Consider the following 15780-nt stretch of genomic DNA (forward strand, 5'->3'; position numbering starts at 1 on the left):
GCATACTCTCCCAATCAGAGTGCACAAAATAAGAAAATTTCACTCAGAGCAGAGATTTCTACAAGAACTGTAAATCTGAACCCTAAAGGGTTTTATAGATAGTTCTTAACTTACAATCACAATTGTGACTGGAACCTCCACTGCTAAGCAATCAAGTCATTAAGTGAATTGCACCCAGTGTTATGACCTTTTTTGCTGTGTTAAGCAAATTCACCTTTGGCCATTGACTTCGTTTATTGGAAGCTAGCTGAGAAGGTTGCAAATGGCAATCATGTGACACTGCAACTGTCATAAATACATGCCAGTTGGCAGGCACCCTAATTTTGATCATGTGACCTCAAGGATGCTACAATAGTCATAAGTTCATGGATGAGTCAAAAGTCACATTTTCAAACTTATTGTACTGTCATTAAATGAATGGTTGTAAGTTGAGAAGTACTTAAATAGGTAAAGTCTAGCATGTTGACAGGTATCTGGAAATTTACTGGAAACCAATCCAGTTCTTAAAGAATAGGTGTCGTTGTGTTAAACAGTCTGACCCACTATCTGATTGTAGTTTCTAAATCATATTCATAGGCAGCCCCAAGTAGAGTGCTTTACCGTAATCCTCTAAATCATTAGCAAGATGAGCAGAACTGAGTGATCGTTGCGAGAAAGTATGCATTTAGTGCATTTAAAATGATAGCCAGCTTTCTGTAGCTCTGCTGAATTCATCTTTCTGAAACCTACTCCTCATTGAAATAGGAAGCTAGCAAATAGGGAAATGTTATGATGGGATTGTTCTCCACTAAAAAACAGGGTCACAATCTAGGTCCAGAACAGTCAATACAGAGAAAAGGCAATAGCACTTAGACTTCTATACCGCTTCACAGTGCTTTACAGCCCTCTCTGAGCAGTTTACAGAGTCAGCATATTGCCCCCAACAATCTGGGTCATTGTTTTACCAACCTCGGAAGGATGGAAGGCTGAGTCAACCTTGACCCGCTCAGTATTGAACTCCTGGCTATGGGCAGAGTTAGCTTGCACAATTGCATTCTAACCACTGAGCCACCATAGCTACCATTTATCTATGGTAGCTATGTCCTTTCTTTTTACAATACTGTTCATCATATATTAGGAGCGTGCCACAGTTTGGGGTTCTTTCCATATCAAAATAATGGAAAAAATATGCCATTAAGGTTTGGCAATCACACTTCCAGCCGAAGGCTGCAAAAGAGCAATTTGTAACCACATAGAGCTCAGTGGGTTAGGACGCTGAGCTTGTCGATCAGAAGGTCGGCAGTTTGGCGGGTCGAATCCCAAGTGCCGCGTAGCAGAGTGAGCGCCTGTTACTCGTCCCAGCTTCTGCCAACCTAGCAGTTCGAAAGCACGTAAAAATGCAAGTAGAAAAATAGGGACCACTCCGGTGGGAAGGTAACAGCGTTCCGTGTGCCTTTGGCGTCTAGTCATGCCGGCCACATGACCACGGAGACATCCTCGGACAAGCGCTGGCTCTTCGGCTTTGAAACGGAGTTGAGCACCGGCCCCTAGAGTCGGAAACGACTAGCACGCATGTGCGGGGGCACCTTTACCTTTACCTTAGAGCTCTAGGGCTGCAGTTGGCCACTCTTGCTGTAAACTAATTTAAACAGGGCCATCTGTTAAATGCTTGTTTTTGTTGTTTTTAAAAAAGCACAGGATGTGGAATTTGGATTAGGGTTTTTGTGTGAGGGGAAAGGATTAACAGTTTTTGTCTTGTGCTATTTACATTATGTAAACTCATTTGCCCAACTTGCTGCTTGCCTAGATCAGCGTTTCCCAACCTTAGGAACTTGAAGATGCGTGGACATCAACTCCCAGAATTCCCCAGCCAGCATAGCTGGCTGGGGAATTCTGGGAGTTGAAGTCCACGCATCCTCAAGTTCCTAAAGGTTGGGAAACGCTGGCCTAGATGATTGACTGATTGACACACAAACAGCAAAATTTCAGGTTGTACCTCTGTGTTTTGAGACAAATAAACAATGCATTTTCTTGGGAAATATAAAAACTCTCAGTTTCAACAAGATCACTGAAAGGTTAACTTGCTCAAAAGCAAAGAAAACAAGAAACACAACAGGACTCAGCAGCTGTTTACTATGCATGTGTGTGATATCTCCTATATGTATTCAGTTTAAAAAAATGAATGGGAATTGGTAAAATAGAATGGTTTTTCACAATGCAGTATACAGCAGGAATCTTAGACAACAGCCAAGTTGTTAGGGATTCTAAATATTGTAGGCTAGCATACTAAGAGGATGAAAATATATGGAAAGTTTAACAGATTTTAAGAATGCTTGAAAATTTTAATTCTTTATAACTAATGATTAAAATGACTTGTTAGCTCCTGGACTATTGTGAAATTTGTAATGTAATTTTCCTTCCAATTCTATGCTTCTCTAGATTTTTAGGTGCACTTTTCACCTTCAAAATTTTACCCAAGCTTTTTTAAAAGCTATATTTGAAGAAAAAATAATCCATAAATGAATGATTTGGGTGAAATACATTTATAAAAACATACTGTGACAGGAAATCCATTTTGATATATATTTGTGTATTTTTGTGCATTTAAAAATATTGCATTGTAGTCTGGAAATTAGATTAAATGGATTTATGGGTAACATGTGTGAAATTGACACCATCTGGAAATAGCCCTAGAAATATGATTGAGACAGAATGAATGATCATGTGTGAAGCTGGCAGAATGATCTATCCCTAAGCAATTAATGCCAATTCGAAACCCAAAGTCAACTTCTTGGTCAAAATCATATTATGCAACATTGACCACTGGGAAGAAAGTGAGGGGAAAACGTATTACAGATACATAACAAACAGAGCATTTGATGGATTTAACTGTTCAGTCAAATTGCTAGTATTTCAAGCATAGCTTAATTTAGAATTTGATCAGCATCTGAATCCATGGACCAGAACAACAATACCAGAACTATTTTGTCAAATATCCATAATTACATTTTGTTCTAGAAAAAAAAACCAAACACATCAAGTCTTGCCACTAGGTGGCAAAGTTCCCGTGACCATGAAGCTAGTTGCAAAGGAAGCATTTCTCCCTTTAATTTTTTGTGTAAACTGAAAACAGAATTTCTCTCTTCAGAGCCACTGATCATAAAGGCAATATGGACGGGGGGAAATCTCTTTGTCACATAATAATGTCACAACCAGAAATGATTGGGAACAATATTTTTAATATGAATATATTTTCTTGATGGCACCTCATAGCTAATTATCAGCTACCCAATGATGTCACAAATCCAAATAAGAATTTTAAAAAATGCTTTCTGCCCTCACATTGACTTATTCAGGGTTCTCACCTGATTTTAAGAAATGTTTCTCCCATAGTTACAAGATATTGATTGATTAATTTATACAACGTCTATGTGGCCAACTACCAGTAACTCTGGAAGTCTTAAAATTAAAAGTTCAAAAATGACAAAGCATAAAAAAGAATCACGAGCAGTCCCAGAAACAATATACAACCAAAGAAAATGCAAACACGGGGGTAAATTTTCATTCTGCCCCCAAACGTGGAAGAATGGCTAGAACAGGGCTGTCAAACTGGCGGCCCGCAGGCCAGATGCGTCTTGCTCAGGCCATGCCCACCCCAGTACTGCAAAGGCAAAAAACGTCATGATGCGTCAAGATACATGACGTGATGCAATCCAGTTTGACACCCGTGGGCTAGAATGTTACCAGGGGAGAGCCATATGGGTCTTGGGGGGGGATATAATTCCAGATTAAGTTAATTAATAATACATATATCATGCAGAGGATGAGACTTCACTTTAAACCTCGATGATATGGTCCATGATTAACTTGGAATGGTCAAAATATATTTTATTTTAAAAATGTATATGCTACCTTTCTAGTGTGCTGGATCTTAGCAACAGCAATAGCACATTATTATTATTATTATTATTTATTGAATTTCTATACCGCCCTTCTCCCAAAGGACTCAGGACACATAGACTTATGTACTGCTTCATAGTACTTCACAGCACTCTCTGAGCGGTTTAAGAGTCAGCATTTTGTGCCTAACAATCTGGGTCCTCATTGTATTGACCTCAGAAGGATGGAAGGCTGAGTCAACCTTAAGTGGTCAGCATCAAACTCCTGGCAGTCAGCAGAGTTAGCCTGCAATACTGCATTCTAATCAGTACATCACCATGGCTCATGTACAAAGATTAGCTAAATGCATTCTATGTAGCTTTACTACTATGTTCTAAGCTACATATGCATATAGCGACTAAGTTCTCACAGGTTCCAAGGGGGCTTACAGAATGCCACAATAAAGTTAAAGACATCCAACACATAAACACCTCCAATATATCATGATAGTACCAACCAAATAGGGCAGGCTAAACCTCCACATCCCCAAAGGTATTCCTAAAGAGCAAGGTCAGAAGCCCATTCAACTAGAATACGACAAAATAATGAGGAATAGCGGTTCCAAAGAAGGGAGCCATCACTGAGAAGACTCACCCACATGATCCCTATAGATGACATCTCTTCAAATAAGAGACCCTCAGGAAGCCCATTCTTTCTGATCTCACTGGGCAGGCAGATTCTATCCAGAGAAGATGGTCACATAGGTATGCAGGCCTTGAGTCATGAAGTGCCCTCAATTTGACAACTAGCACCTTGAATTATGCCTGAATCCAAGAGGCAATTACATTTGCTGAACTCCTTACCTCGTATCACTGAGATATCCTTCAAAGCAATGGAGTGCTCCCAATCCTTGAGCCTCAGATCCTCGGTCACATTGTTCAGAATGGCCAGTTCATGTTTGAGCTGCTGTTCCATGGCGATGTGGACAAAGCGCATCTGCCGAGCATCTTCTGAGGCATTGCTGATGAGGACTTGCAGGTCCTGGATACGGGTATGGTGAATTCCCACGTCATAAGACAGAGTCCGGTTCATGCTACCCACCTGACCACCTACCTCTGTCAGTTCATCATTCAAGCTCTCCACTTGAGATGTCAGCTTAGAGAGTAAGTCCTCATGGTGCATCAAAAGCAAACGGCTACTATTTCCCTCTACAGCAAGCTTGTAGATTTCCATTTGTGCCATGTCATTTTGCTGGCTCAGGCTATCGTGTAGGCCTGAAAGGACTCGATCTGCCTGAGATGCCTGGGCCTGCAGGCTCCTGAGTGCCCCTTCCAACTTCTGAAGTGAGCTGCTCAACATTAGCAGAGAGTCAGAATGATTCTGAAGCATGTCTTGCAGGCTCCAAATTTGGTCCAGGATGTCTCCTTTGACAGGTAACTGCTTCCCTGTTTTCAACTGAAGATTCTGAAAACTTTCATTCAACTGATTCACACTTCCCATTAGCATCTTCAGGTCTTCAGGAGACCTCTGAGGTCTAGAAACTACAAAACATAGAAAGGAGATAGCAGAAGTTAGAGATAGGAACAGAGTGAATGTTCTAGAGATGGCAGAGAAACAATTTGAGAGGTATTTTCATGATCATGAGATTTTTTTTTCAGGATTTTTTTTAATAAAATAGAGGAAGGTTAACTTACTGTAAGATTTTTACACTGAATCTTGTAGTTACAGAAACAATCATTTTGGTAAGGAGGATAATTTTGTATCCCTGATACAAATGTGTGCCGTGTCATTATCTGGGAATTTAGAGACATTTTGTTTTTTCTGTTTACATAGTAAAGGGGTGTTAAGATCTTCTAGGATGTGATAATGCAGAGACACTTATTTTTCTTTTGCTGATTCATACTTTCTTACAAGGTCAGGGTCAGCTTCTTTTAACTTCTTATTGCAAACAGTCTTGGATTAACACAGCTGCTTAGTAGCTGTGGCAGTGGGGAATCTTCTTATTCTGAAGCTTGTAAACTCTTGAGTTTGTACTGTATCGTGGAATGAAAAAAAAACCCGATCTTTTCTTCTCCCTTTGATTGGAAAAAGATGCGTCACTTTTTATTGATGTGACATGCTGCATAAAAGGCTCCTTTTTAGAATAAATTTGTTATCTTTTTTTAAATATTGTTTTTGACAAATGATTTTTTTTCAGGTATCTTGCATGTTTAACTCTAATAAATGTTACAGTACATTGTTCCTAAGGGGCTTTGGGTGCAGGAATTGATAACGTATCTTTGTTCCTAATAACGCATACAATAATCACAATATTTTATGTTTTTTTTCATGTTCCTGAAGAAGAGCAACAAGCCGGGCCATAAATATAAAGAGTGATCACTACAACAGGTTGATTTTCCCCCCTCTTTCCTCCCCCTTGAGCACTACGTTTCCTCTCATTTGCACGAACTTACCTCCATATTCCTCTTTTTACCCCATCCCATCTGTAAAGCTTTGGATTAAATTTAAAAAGCCTATCCATAACATTTTCTTGAGCCAAAGTATGGCAATTATTTAATACACAGGTTAAATTCCCACAACACATTAAATTCCAGAGCAGGGCTAACAAATCACAATTACTTGTTCACCGGAAATATTCATTTTCAAATAAACTACATTATGGCTTAATATGATTACCCAAGGTGTTAAGAAAATGACTAGGTCCCACAAGATGCCAAACTGCAACCTACCAAACCCCATTTCAGCATGAAACCATGACACATAATAATGTAATTAATTGCATTTAATTCTAATTAAAATATATCTTCTTAAAATTTTGTCTTGATCCCTATCCAATTTATGGAGTGTAACTTTAGTGATCTGTGCAATTAAATCACTACATATGTTATGTAAAGTAAGTATTGGTTTGAGGGTTCTTGTTGCTCTCTGAGCTTGGTTGTTTTCTTGAAGATGTTTCAATACCCAAACTAGGTGGCATTGATGATGCCACCTAGTTTAGATAATGAAACATCTGCAAGGAAACAACCAAGCTCAGAGAGCAACAAGAACCCTTCATTTCAACCCCGAGCTACAAATATTCTCCTTCATAAGTATTAGTTTAGTTGGATTAGCTTTTCCCAAACCCTCAACCTCACCCTGAAGTTGGATTCCCATTATTGTCTTCCAGAAACAAAAAGCAGCAGGAACTGAAGTCCGACAAATCTGGATTGGTAAATGCCAACCAAAATAGTTACTGATATATTGACAGAGGAACTGAAATTCAAGATATTTAGAGAGAATCAGTTGGGGGCTGCTTCTCTTGTTGCATCTTAATAAATCTCTCGTGGGGTGAATCTCAGACTTAGTACCACTTGTATACCTAACTGATTTATTCTAATTACTTGTTTGTGATTATTACTGGGACATCTGTACTCCCTGATTACTGCCCAAATGCGCTGTAAGCACTTGAGGAAATGAATGGAGGATAAGTGGGAAAATATTGCAGGAGGCAAAAGAATGGGTGTGAGCAAGATCAAAAAGCTGAAAGCAGATGAAGGGTGGGGTGAAACTGGGTTCACCTCGAAAGCTGAACATCAGAAATGGTGAGCAGATTCCAGCCTGCCAAGATGGAGATAACAAGAACACTGACGCTGCTACACTAAGGAATTTGCTAATAAAAGACTTGTAATGTGAAAAGCAGATGGCCAACCCCCCAAGTGAGAGGTAGGATGACTTAAAAAAAAACACTTTTGAAGCCTGCATGCCTTGACCTCCAAAGAAATCCATCATACCCTGAGAGAAGACCTCCTCCATTGTAGCATAAGCATGTGTGAGTATCAGTAAGGATCTTTGTTAACAAAGAATGATGTCTTTTAAAAAGAGTTGTACTAAACTTTGGTATGTTGTTGTTGTTAGTTGCGAAGTCATGTCTGACCCATCACGACCCCATGGATAACATTCCTCCAGGCCTCCCTGTCCTCTTCTGGAGTCCATTTAAGCTCACGCCTACTGCTTCAGTGACTCCATCCAGCCACCTCATTCTCTGTCGTCCCTTTCTTCTCTTGCCCTCAACCTTTCCCAGCATTAGGCTCTTCTCCAGTGAGTCCTTCCTTCTCATTAAGTGGCCAAAGTATTTGAGTTTCAACTTCAGGATCTGGCCTTCTAAAGAGCAGTCAGGGTTGGTATACTTTGGTATACTAGGTCTCTTAATTGGATTACTCAATACCCCATTGCAACAACCCTGGATATTCTAACCTGTATGAGAGTAGGTGGCAGGGGTGGTAAATCACATAAACTGAATGCCTTGGTAAGTCCACACTTGGAATATTGCATCCAGTTTTGGATGATATGAAAAAGAAGTTGCGACTCTAGAAAAAGTGCAAAGAAGAGCAACAAAGGTGATTAGGGGACTGGAGCTTAAAACATATAAAGAACAATTGCTGGAATTGGGTAATGTCTAGTTTAACGAAGAGAAGGACGAGGGGTGACATGATAGCAGTCTTCCAATATCTGAGGGGCTTCCACAAAGAAGAGGGAGTCAAGCTATTCTCCAAAGCACCTGGAGGCAGGACAAGAAGTAGTAGATGGAAACTAATCAAGGAGAGAAGCAACTTAGAACTAAGGAGAAATTTCCTGACAGTTACAACAATTAATGAGTGGAATGACTTGCCTCCAGGAGTTGTGGGGGCTCAGCAATACTGGAGATTTTTAAGAAGAGATTAGACAACCATCTGTCTGAAATAGGGTTTCCTACTTGAGCAAGAGGTTGGACTAGAAGACCTTGAAGGTCCCTTCTGTTATTCAGTTATTAGACTTTAATTTTACACATGACCATTTTGTGTACTGTAACACTGGTATCGACCAAGCATGCTAATGATAGTAGCAGTAGTAAGAGCATCCAAGAAGGGTTTGTAGTAGCTACTCCACAAGAAGAGAGACTCCTCTTTAGTTATCTTCACTGAAAGCTAGGCTTTAGCAATTTCGGGCAAACTGTTTTTCACCTATTTAATGGATCTCCAAAGAGGGAAGCAGGACAAGAGTGCCAGATCTGCAGCCTATACATATTTAGCTGAAGCTGAGTATAGGGCCACTTGCAACTCAGTGCATATAATTCAGGACCATAGAAGCAAATCTTGATTGGTAAATGGGAACCTGACATGAACTCAGGCTGCTGTAATTAGCCCCAGCTGGTATAGGACTGCTAGGGGCAGCACTTCAAGAGCTGCCAATCTTTAGGCAAGCGAAAGGTTAAAGGGCACATGAACCTTGAGAGAAATCCCAAACTGGACTACCTTAAGTCTGTTTTGCTCTAATGATCTGCATTACCCATGACTGTTTCCATTCAGGTGTGGTAACCAGAGCATCATCAGATCTCCCATTCTGATGGCATTCAAGAATTTATGATAGGTCTGGCTATTCTCCCGGGCTTTGGGATAGAGTGGAGCTTGAGCACCTGTTGGGTGGAGTTGTTTTGTTTAGATGTTTGCTGCACAGTCCTTTTTTTAACTATAAGCCACCAAAGGAGTCGGCTGACCCTGGAATAAATAAATAAGTAGACGAATATCTGTAAAATGGTACCCTACAGAAATAAAAGAAAAGGAGTCCCTGCCAATTTTACTCCACCAGTGGTTGTTGATGATAGGGGACAGTTCCCATCTCAAGGCCATTGAGCCAGTGCTGTCCAAAGGCTTTTCCATGGTCATGTGGCCAGCATGACATCATGGAGAACTGTTTCCTTCCCACCAAAGGGGTATCTATTTATCTTGTCGCATTTGCATGCTTTCAAACTGCAAGGTGGGCAAAAGCTGGGCAAAGATGGGTGCTCAACCTGTTGCACGATGGCTGTGGTCTCGAACCCAGGCTGACAAGCCCAGCATGTTGACCACAGAGCCACTGGGCCGTGCATTTTTATATTTTATATTTTCTGTAAAATAGTATTCTAAAGAAATAAGATTGAGTTTTATTCCATGGAAGTCATGAATAAAGTGTTGAGGTTTATATATTTTCTGGAGCTATAAATGTAGAATATGCCATATTTCTGGTGGGATCTGATGAGAAGTCCCTAACTAGAAAATTAAACCAGGAGATTTGTGCTGGTTTAATTTATTTTTCAGAATAGCTTTTGGATCTGAAAGTTTTATGCTCTCACTGAGTGTTGATTTGAGTAATGTGATTTCTTCAACTTTTTATTTGACATTCTGTGAGTTACTTAGCATTTACAGGACTTAGTGACATAGAAGTCCAAATAAATAAATTGTAGTTATTTTTAGATGAAAGGAAAGAATTAAGAAAGAATCTTAATTCTTTCAGAAAGAATCTGAAAAGTAGAGAAATATCAAGTATGCCAATCAAGTAATGACTAGCAGGCTAGTGACTGGATTCATTAAACTAGCTTTGTTTTAACTATATCTTGTTTATTCATCTTAGTGACCTGCTTCATACATAATGCTAAGCCATAAGCTTATTTACAAACTTCATAGTGGTTTGGTGTGGTGTCTGGCTTCTGTTTGAGTTAAACCCTTGCCATTGGCATCACTTCATAACACCTTTGGCAACGTCAGACTTTGCAACATCCCAAAATAAGCTAAAGACACCCTCAGATCTTGCCCTTGGAAAACAGAAATTGCCAAACAGAGTTGTGAACCTTCTAAGCAGCTTCAAATTCAATTCATCCCAAAATGATATTTTGAGAGAAATGAACACAATTATATGAGGACAGTAGGAGGAAATGGAGCATGTTTAGTCTAGAAGAAAGAGGATTAATGCATGTGTACTTTTTCAAATATTTAAAAGGATGTCAAAATAAAAAGAGAGGATTAGCTAAAGAAGCCACTTTTCTAAAACAGTTTTAAAAAGGTCCTCCTTTTTTGGCCTGGCTTCTTCTGTAACATTTCTCATCTTGCCCCTAACCACAGTGTGAAAACACACCAGGCAAAAGCTCTTTGTCTGCCATATCCCCATGTCATTGCCTTTGTCGCCAGTCCATGAATGAAGAGGTCATTCTTAGCTGCACTGGGGCTAAGATAGTGTTTTCCCCAATATGCTGACAGCAACAGCCCCAATTTGGATAAAACATGTTGAACTTCGCATTCATAACATCTAGGTCAAGTCAGACAACTAGCACTGGGTAAAGTCAAAGGCCACTAATTGGTAATTTCAGAGGATGTAGGTATCCATGCATCCTCCCATCCAGGTCCTGGACAACCTGTCCCTATTTTGCACTTGTTTTCATCAAAATCTGGATATAACAGTGTTCTAGGCATTTGGATTTATGCAAGAGCAGTAGAACTGTTATTCCCAGCACAGAGGTCCTCTCTATATTCATTGCCCACCCACCAATAGCACAAATAGTTACGTTTCATGAGAATAGTTCCACAAGAATGCATATGCCTATATTTAGGGGTGTTCTGGAGCTGACTTGCAGGAGCCAATTGGTAAATTTTCTTGTAATTTGCAAACTGGTTGTGAGCAGAGCTGAACCACTATGCCAGTCAACTATTCCATGACCAACACCGTGCACCACAATAACAGTGGTACCTGCAGAGCCAATTTTTATGTATTTACCACCACACCACTGCCTATATATCACAATGCAGCATGGGAAAGACACAATTTTGCATCCTCCACAGGAGTGTTTTTCAACCTTGGTAACTTTAGAGAATTCTGGGAGTTGATGTCTACTCATGTTAAAGTTGCCAAAGTTGAAAAATACTGCTCTACAAAAAGATGGAAGGAATGGGCCACTGCTAAATGTAAATGGCGATTAATCAGAATTGTGGAATAGCGCTAATCTGCTCAGGTGGCAGTACTGCATATACTTTAACTCGATGGCTATTAGTTTAGCACAAGGCAGAAACAGTATAATTTATTATTTATTTTATTGAATTTATATACCGCCCTTTCCCGAAGGACTCAGGGCGGTTTACAGGATGCTTAAAACATTGATACAACAAACATTGGAAAGGAACAACCAGATCCCTGCAGCGCTAATTTTTCTAGATGCTGAAAAAGCTTTTGATCAACTGGACTGGCAATTTCTGATGAAAGTTTTAGATAAAATTTTTACAACCAATTAGGGCATTATATCAAAAACAAACTGCCCGAATAATAGTAAATAATAGCCTGACGGAAGTATGTAATATTGAGAAGGGCACAAGACAAGGGTGTCCGTTATCACCTCTATTATTTGTTTTAACATTGGAGATATTATTGATAAAAATACGGAATTCAGAAAAAATTAAGGGTATTCAAATTAGAGATCAGGATTATAGATTGAGGGCGTTTGCAGACGATCTGGTTGTTACGGTGACCCAGCCAGAAAACTCTGTTGTGGACCTGATGGAGATAATAATGCAATATGGGAAGGTTTCTGGATTTAAGGTTAATGTGCAAAAAACAAAAATTTTAGCCAAAAACATGACAGCATTGCAAAAGGCCCTTTTAGAAGGATTAACTGGATTTGAGATTGTTAAAAGGGTCAAATATTTGGGGGTGTATTTGTCACCCTCAAATACAAAGTTATATAAAAATAATTATGAAAAGTTATGGAGTGGAGAAAATGGATTGAGTATATCCAGAACAAATATGGGACTAAAAAGTTTTATGTAGCATTTGAATAAGTCTTCCTTTTTTTTCTTTTTTCCTTTTCTTTTTATATTTAATAGTAATAGTGTTTGTAGTTATCCTATATGAGCTAGAGAGTGATAGATTTTAGAGTTTATGGTTGTTTGCATATGGATGTTTATGATTGTTTTTATTGTTTTTACACCTTGTACTTAGCTCTGGGAAGTCGGGGGGGAGGGGTAGGGAGGGATGGGTACGGGAGGGGGAGGGGGGATTGTTAAAGATAAAATGTATGTTAAAACTTTTTAATAAAAAAAATAATTATGAAAAGTTATGGGGGGAAATTCAAAAAGAATTAGAGAGTTGGGAAAAATTGCAATTGTCTTTATTGGGAAGAATTGCAGCGGTGAAAATGAATGTCCTGCCTAAATTTTTATTTTTATTCCAAATGATACCGATTCTTAAAAAAGACTCTAACTTGGAAGATTGGCAACGGGGTATCAATAAATTTGTGTGGGCAGGGAAAAGGCCACGAGTTAAACTTAAGATTATGCAGGATACTCGTGAAAGAGGTGGTCTTAAAATGCCTAATCTTAAATTATATTATGAAGCTGCTGCGTTGTCAGGAATAAGTGATTGGATTAATTTGACACAAGGGAGATTATTAAATCTTGAGGGCCACGACTTGTTATTTGGCTGGCATGCATATTTGTTGTATGATAAGAAGGTAGATAATGTGTTTAAAGTGCATATTTTAAGACAGGCATTGTTGAGAGTCTGGAAGAAGTATAGACATAAATTAGACCATAAGATGCCGTTGTGGGCAATCCCGAAACATGCAATAGAAAACATAAATGTTGGCTTCAAACATGATGTGACTACGTATAAGGAGATCTTAAGCTTGGAAAGGAACGTCTGGTGTTTGAAGCCATACAATTTCTTGCGAGATGAGAAGATCGTTCAAACTTGGTTCCAATATACTCAATTACGTGCCAGGTGGAAAGAAGATCAGAAAATTGGTTTCTCAATGACTGATGAAAATTTGATAAAGCAAATTAGAAATCAGGGTCCAGCTCATATCAAACGGATATATCTTGCATTGATAGAAATTGACTCAGAAACAGAACTTGTTAAAGATTGTATGATAAAATGGGCCCAGAATATTCAAGAAGTTATTACAATGGACACGTGGGAAAAGATCTGGGTGAGGAACGTAAAATTTACGCAAGCCCAAAACCTAAGAGAGAACTTTTATAAAATGTTTTATAGATGGCATTTAGATCCTAAAAAGCTTGCAAGTATGTATCCGAACTATCAGCCAAAATGTTGGAGATGTGGTGGCGAAGATGCAACGTATTTTCATATATGGTGGACCTGCAAAAAGGTTAAGGCTTTTTGGATAAAAATTTGGTGGAATATGCAGAAGATCTTCTAGCAAAGGATAAAGTTTTGTCCGCAATTGTTTTTGCTGGGCATAATTACAGATGCTACTGTTGTGGACACTAAGCTGATGTTGAACTTAACTACAGCAGCAAGACTCTTAATAGGTCAATATTGGAAAAAGGAGGAACTGCCAACTATAGAAGAATGGACTCTAAAGGTTTCTGACCTGGCGGAAATGGCAAAGATTTCGGCTTACTTGAAAGATCATTCACAAGAACGTTATATTATGGAGTGGAAAAAGTGGATTGATTATATCCAGAACAAATATGGGACTAAAAAGTTTCATTTAGCATTTGAATAAGTTTTTTCTTCTTTTTTCTTTTCTTTTTCTTTTTATATATAATATTAATATTGCTTGTAGTCATTTTATATGAGCTAGAGGGCGATAGAATTAATAGTTTATTGTTGTTAGCATATGGATGTTTATGATTGTTCTTTGTTTTTTATACCTTGTACTTAGCTCTGGGAAGTCGGGGGGGAGGGGGAATGGGGGGGAGGGATAGGGAGGGTTAGGTAGGGGTGGGGGGAGGGGGGGATTGTTAAGGATAAAATGTACTCTAAAACTTTTCAATAAAAAAAAACATTGATACAAAAATTAAAAACAATTAAAAAGAATTAAATTTAATCCCTGAAAAAGTATAAAAAACCCCAATTAAAAACTTTCAGCCCGGGCCGGAAGCTCGAAGAGCCAGGTCTTCAGGTCCTGGCGAAATGAACGAAGGTCGGGGGCGGTCCTAAGCTCTGCGGGCAGCTGGTTCCAGAGGGCAGGTGCACCCATAGAAAAGGCCCTCCCCCTGGGTGTTACCCGCCGGCAATCTTTAACCAGTGGCACCCTGAGAAGGCCCTCCCTGTGAGAGCGCACTGGACGAAGGGAACTTGATGTCGGCAGCAGGTGTTCCCTCAGATATCCCGGACCCAAGCCATTTAGGGCTTTCTAGGTCATTACCAGCACCTATAGGTCATTACCAGCACCCGAGGGCAACCGGAAGCCAATGCAGCTCGCGGAGTAGAGGTGTTACATGGGAGTGTCGGGAAAACCCCATCACAACTTGCGCGGCCGCATTCTGCACCAGCTGAAGCCTCTGAGTGGTCCTCAAGGGCAGCCCCATGTAGAAAGCATTGCAGTAGTCTAAACAGGAGGTCACGAGCGCGTGAGTGACTGTGCGTAGGGCATCTCGGTCCAGGTAGTCGCAACCCAGAATGACTAGCCCAACCCTGTTGCCTGCCCAGAAAATGCCATTTGTTGACTGTTTCAAGGAAGGAAAAGAAGAGGAGAGAAACCCTAAATAAAAGCACTGCTTGTGACTCCACTTGTTTCATGATCCTGATCTGTTTAGGTTTGATCTGATATTTTATTTAGCTGGAGCTATGAGAGAACTGGGTCAAAAGAAGGAGGAACAAAAGAAGCCTAGAAAGATTAGACAGTCCTACAATCAGGCTTGCCCTATTATGCTCCAACGCTGGGAATTGGTTTCTCATTGCTGGTGACCTGCTGAAGAGGGATGGTAGCAAAACTGATTCAGTCAATCTATTGATCACTTTGCTCAACAAATGCTACACACCCCCTTTAGAACAGAAATAGCAGTGAGTATGAATAGATGCAACAGCCAAGAGAGGGAGTGGAATTTGTTGATTGATTATGTGACTCCTAGTGACATATAGACTTTATTCTATGATTCCTAACCTTTTCTTTCATATCTTCCAACGATGTACTGAATAGCACTGTTACAGGGTTTCTGTCTGCTGCAATTATCCAAGTCCTGCCGAGAAAAGGTCCTTCCTGTGACAAATGGCTCCTTCTATTTTGTTTAAGCCAGCTCTGTGAGTCTTTTCTTACTGTTTGCTCCATCCATCTTTGAGGGGAATAAAACTTGTGGTTCTCATTCAAGGCATAAATGACCAGACTCAGTTTTTTAAACTTTGGAGATATCATGCAAT

The 15780-nt window shown here is 39.6% G+C and overlaps 1 protein-coding gene across 1 annotated transcript in view; it reads right to left on the bottom strand.

Annotated features, from left to right (window-relative positions):
* The window catches only part of SCARA5 (scavenger receptor class A member 5), a 123139-nt gene that overhangs the window by 41211 nt on the left and 66148 nt on the right, over positions 1–15780 (bottom strand). The window contains exon 4 of the mRNA XM_083360715.1: positions 4722–5399. Coding sequence (XP_083216841.1) covers positions 4722–5399 — 678 coding nt within the window. The remainder of the gene's footprint in view (positions 1–4721; positions 5400–15780) is intronic.

The sequence above is a fragment of the Vipera ursinii genome (assembly GCF_947247035.1).
Source record: "Vipera ursinii genome assembly, chromosome: 1".
NCBI lineage: Eukaryota > Metazoa > Chordata > Lepidosauria > Squamata > Viperidae > Vipera > Vipera ursinii.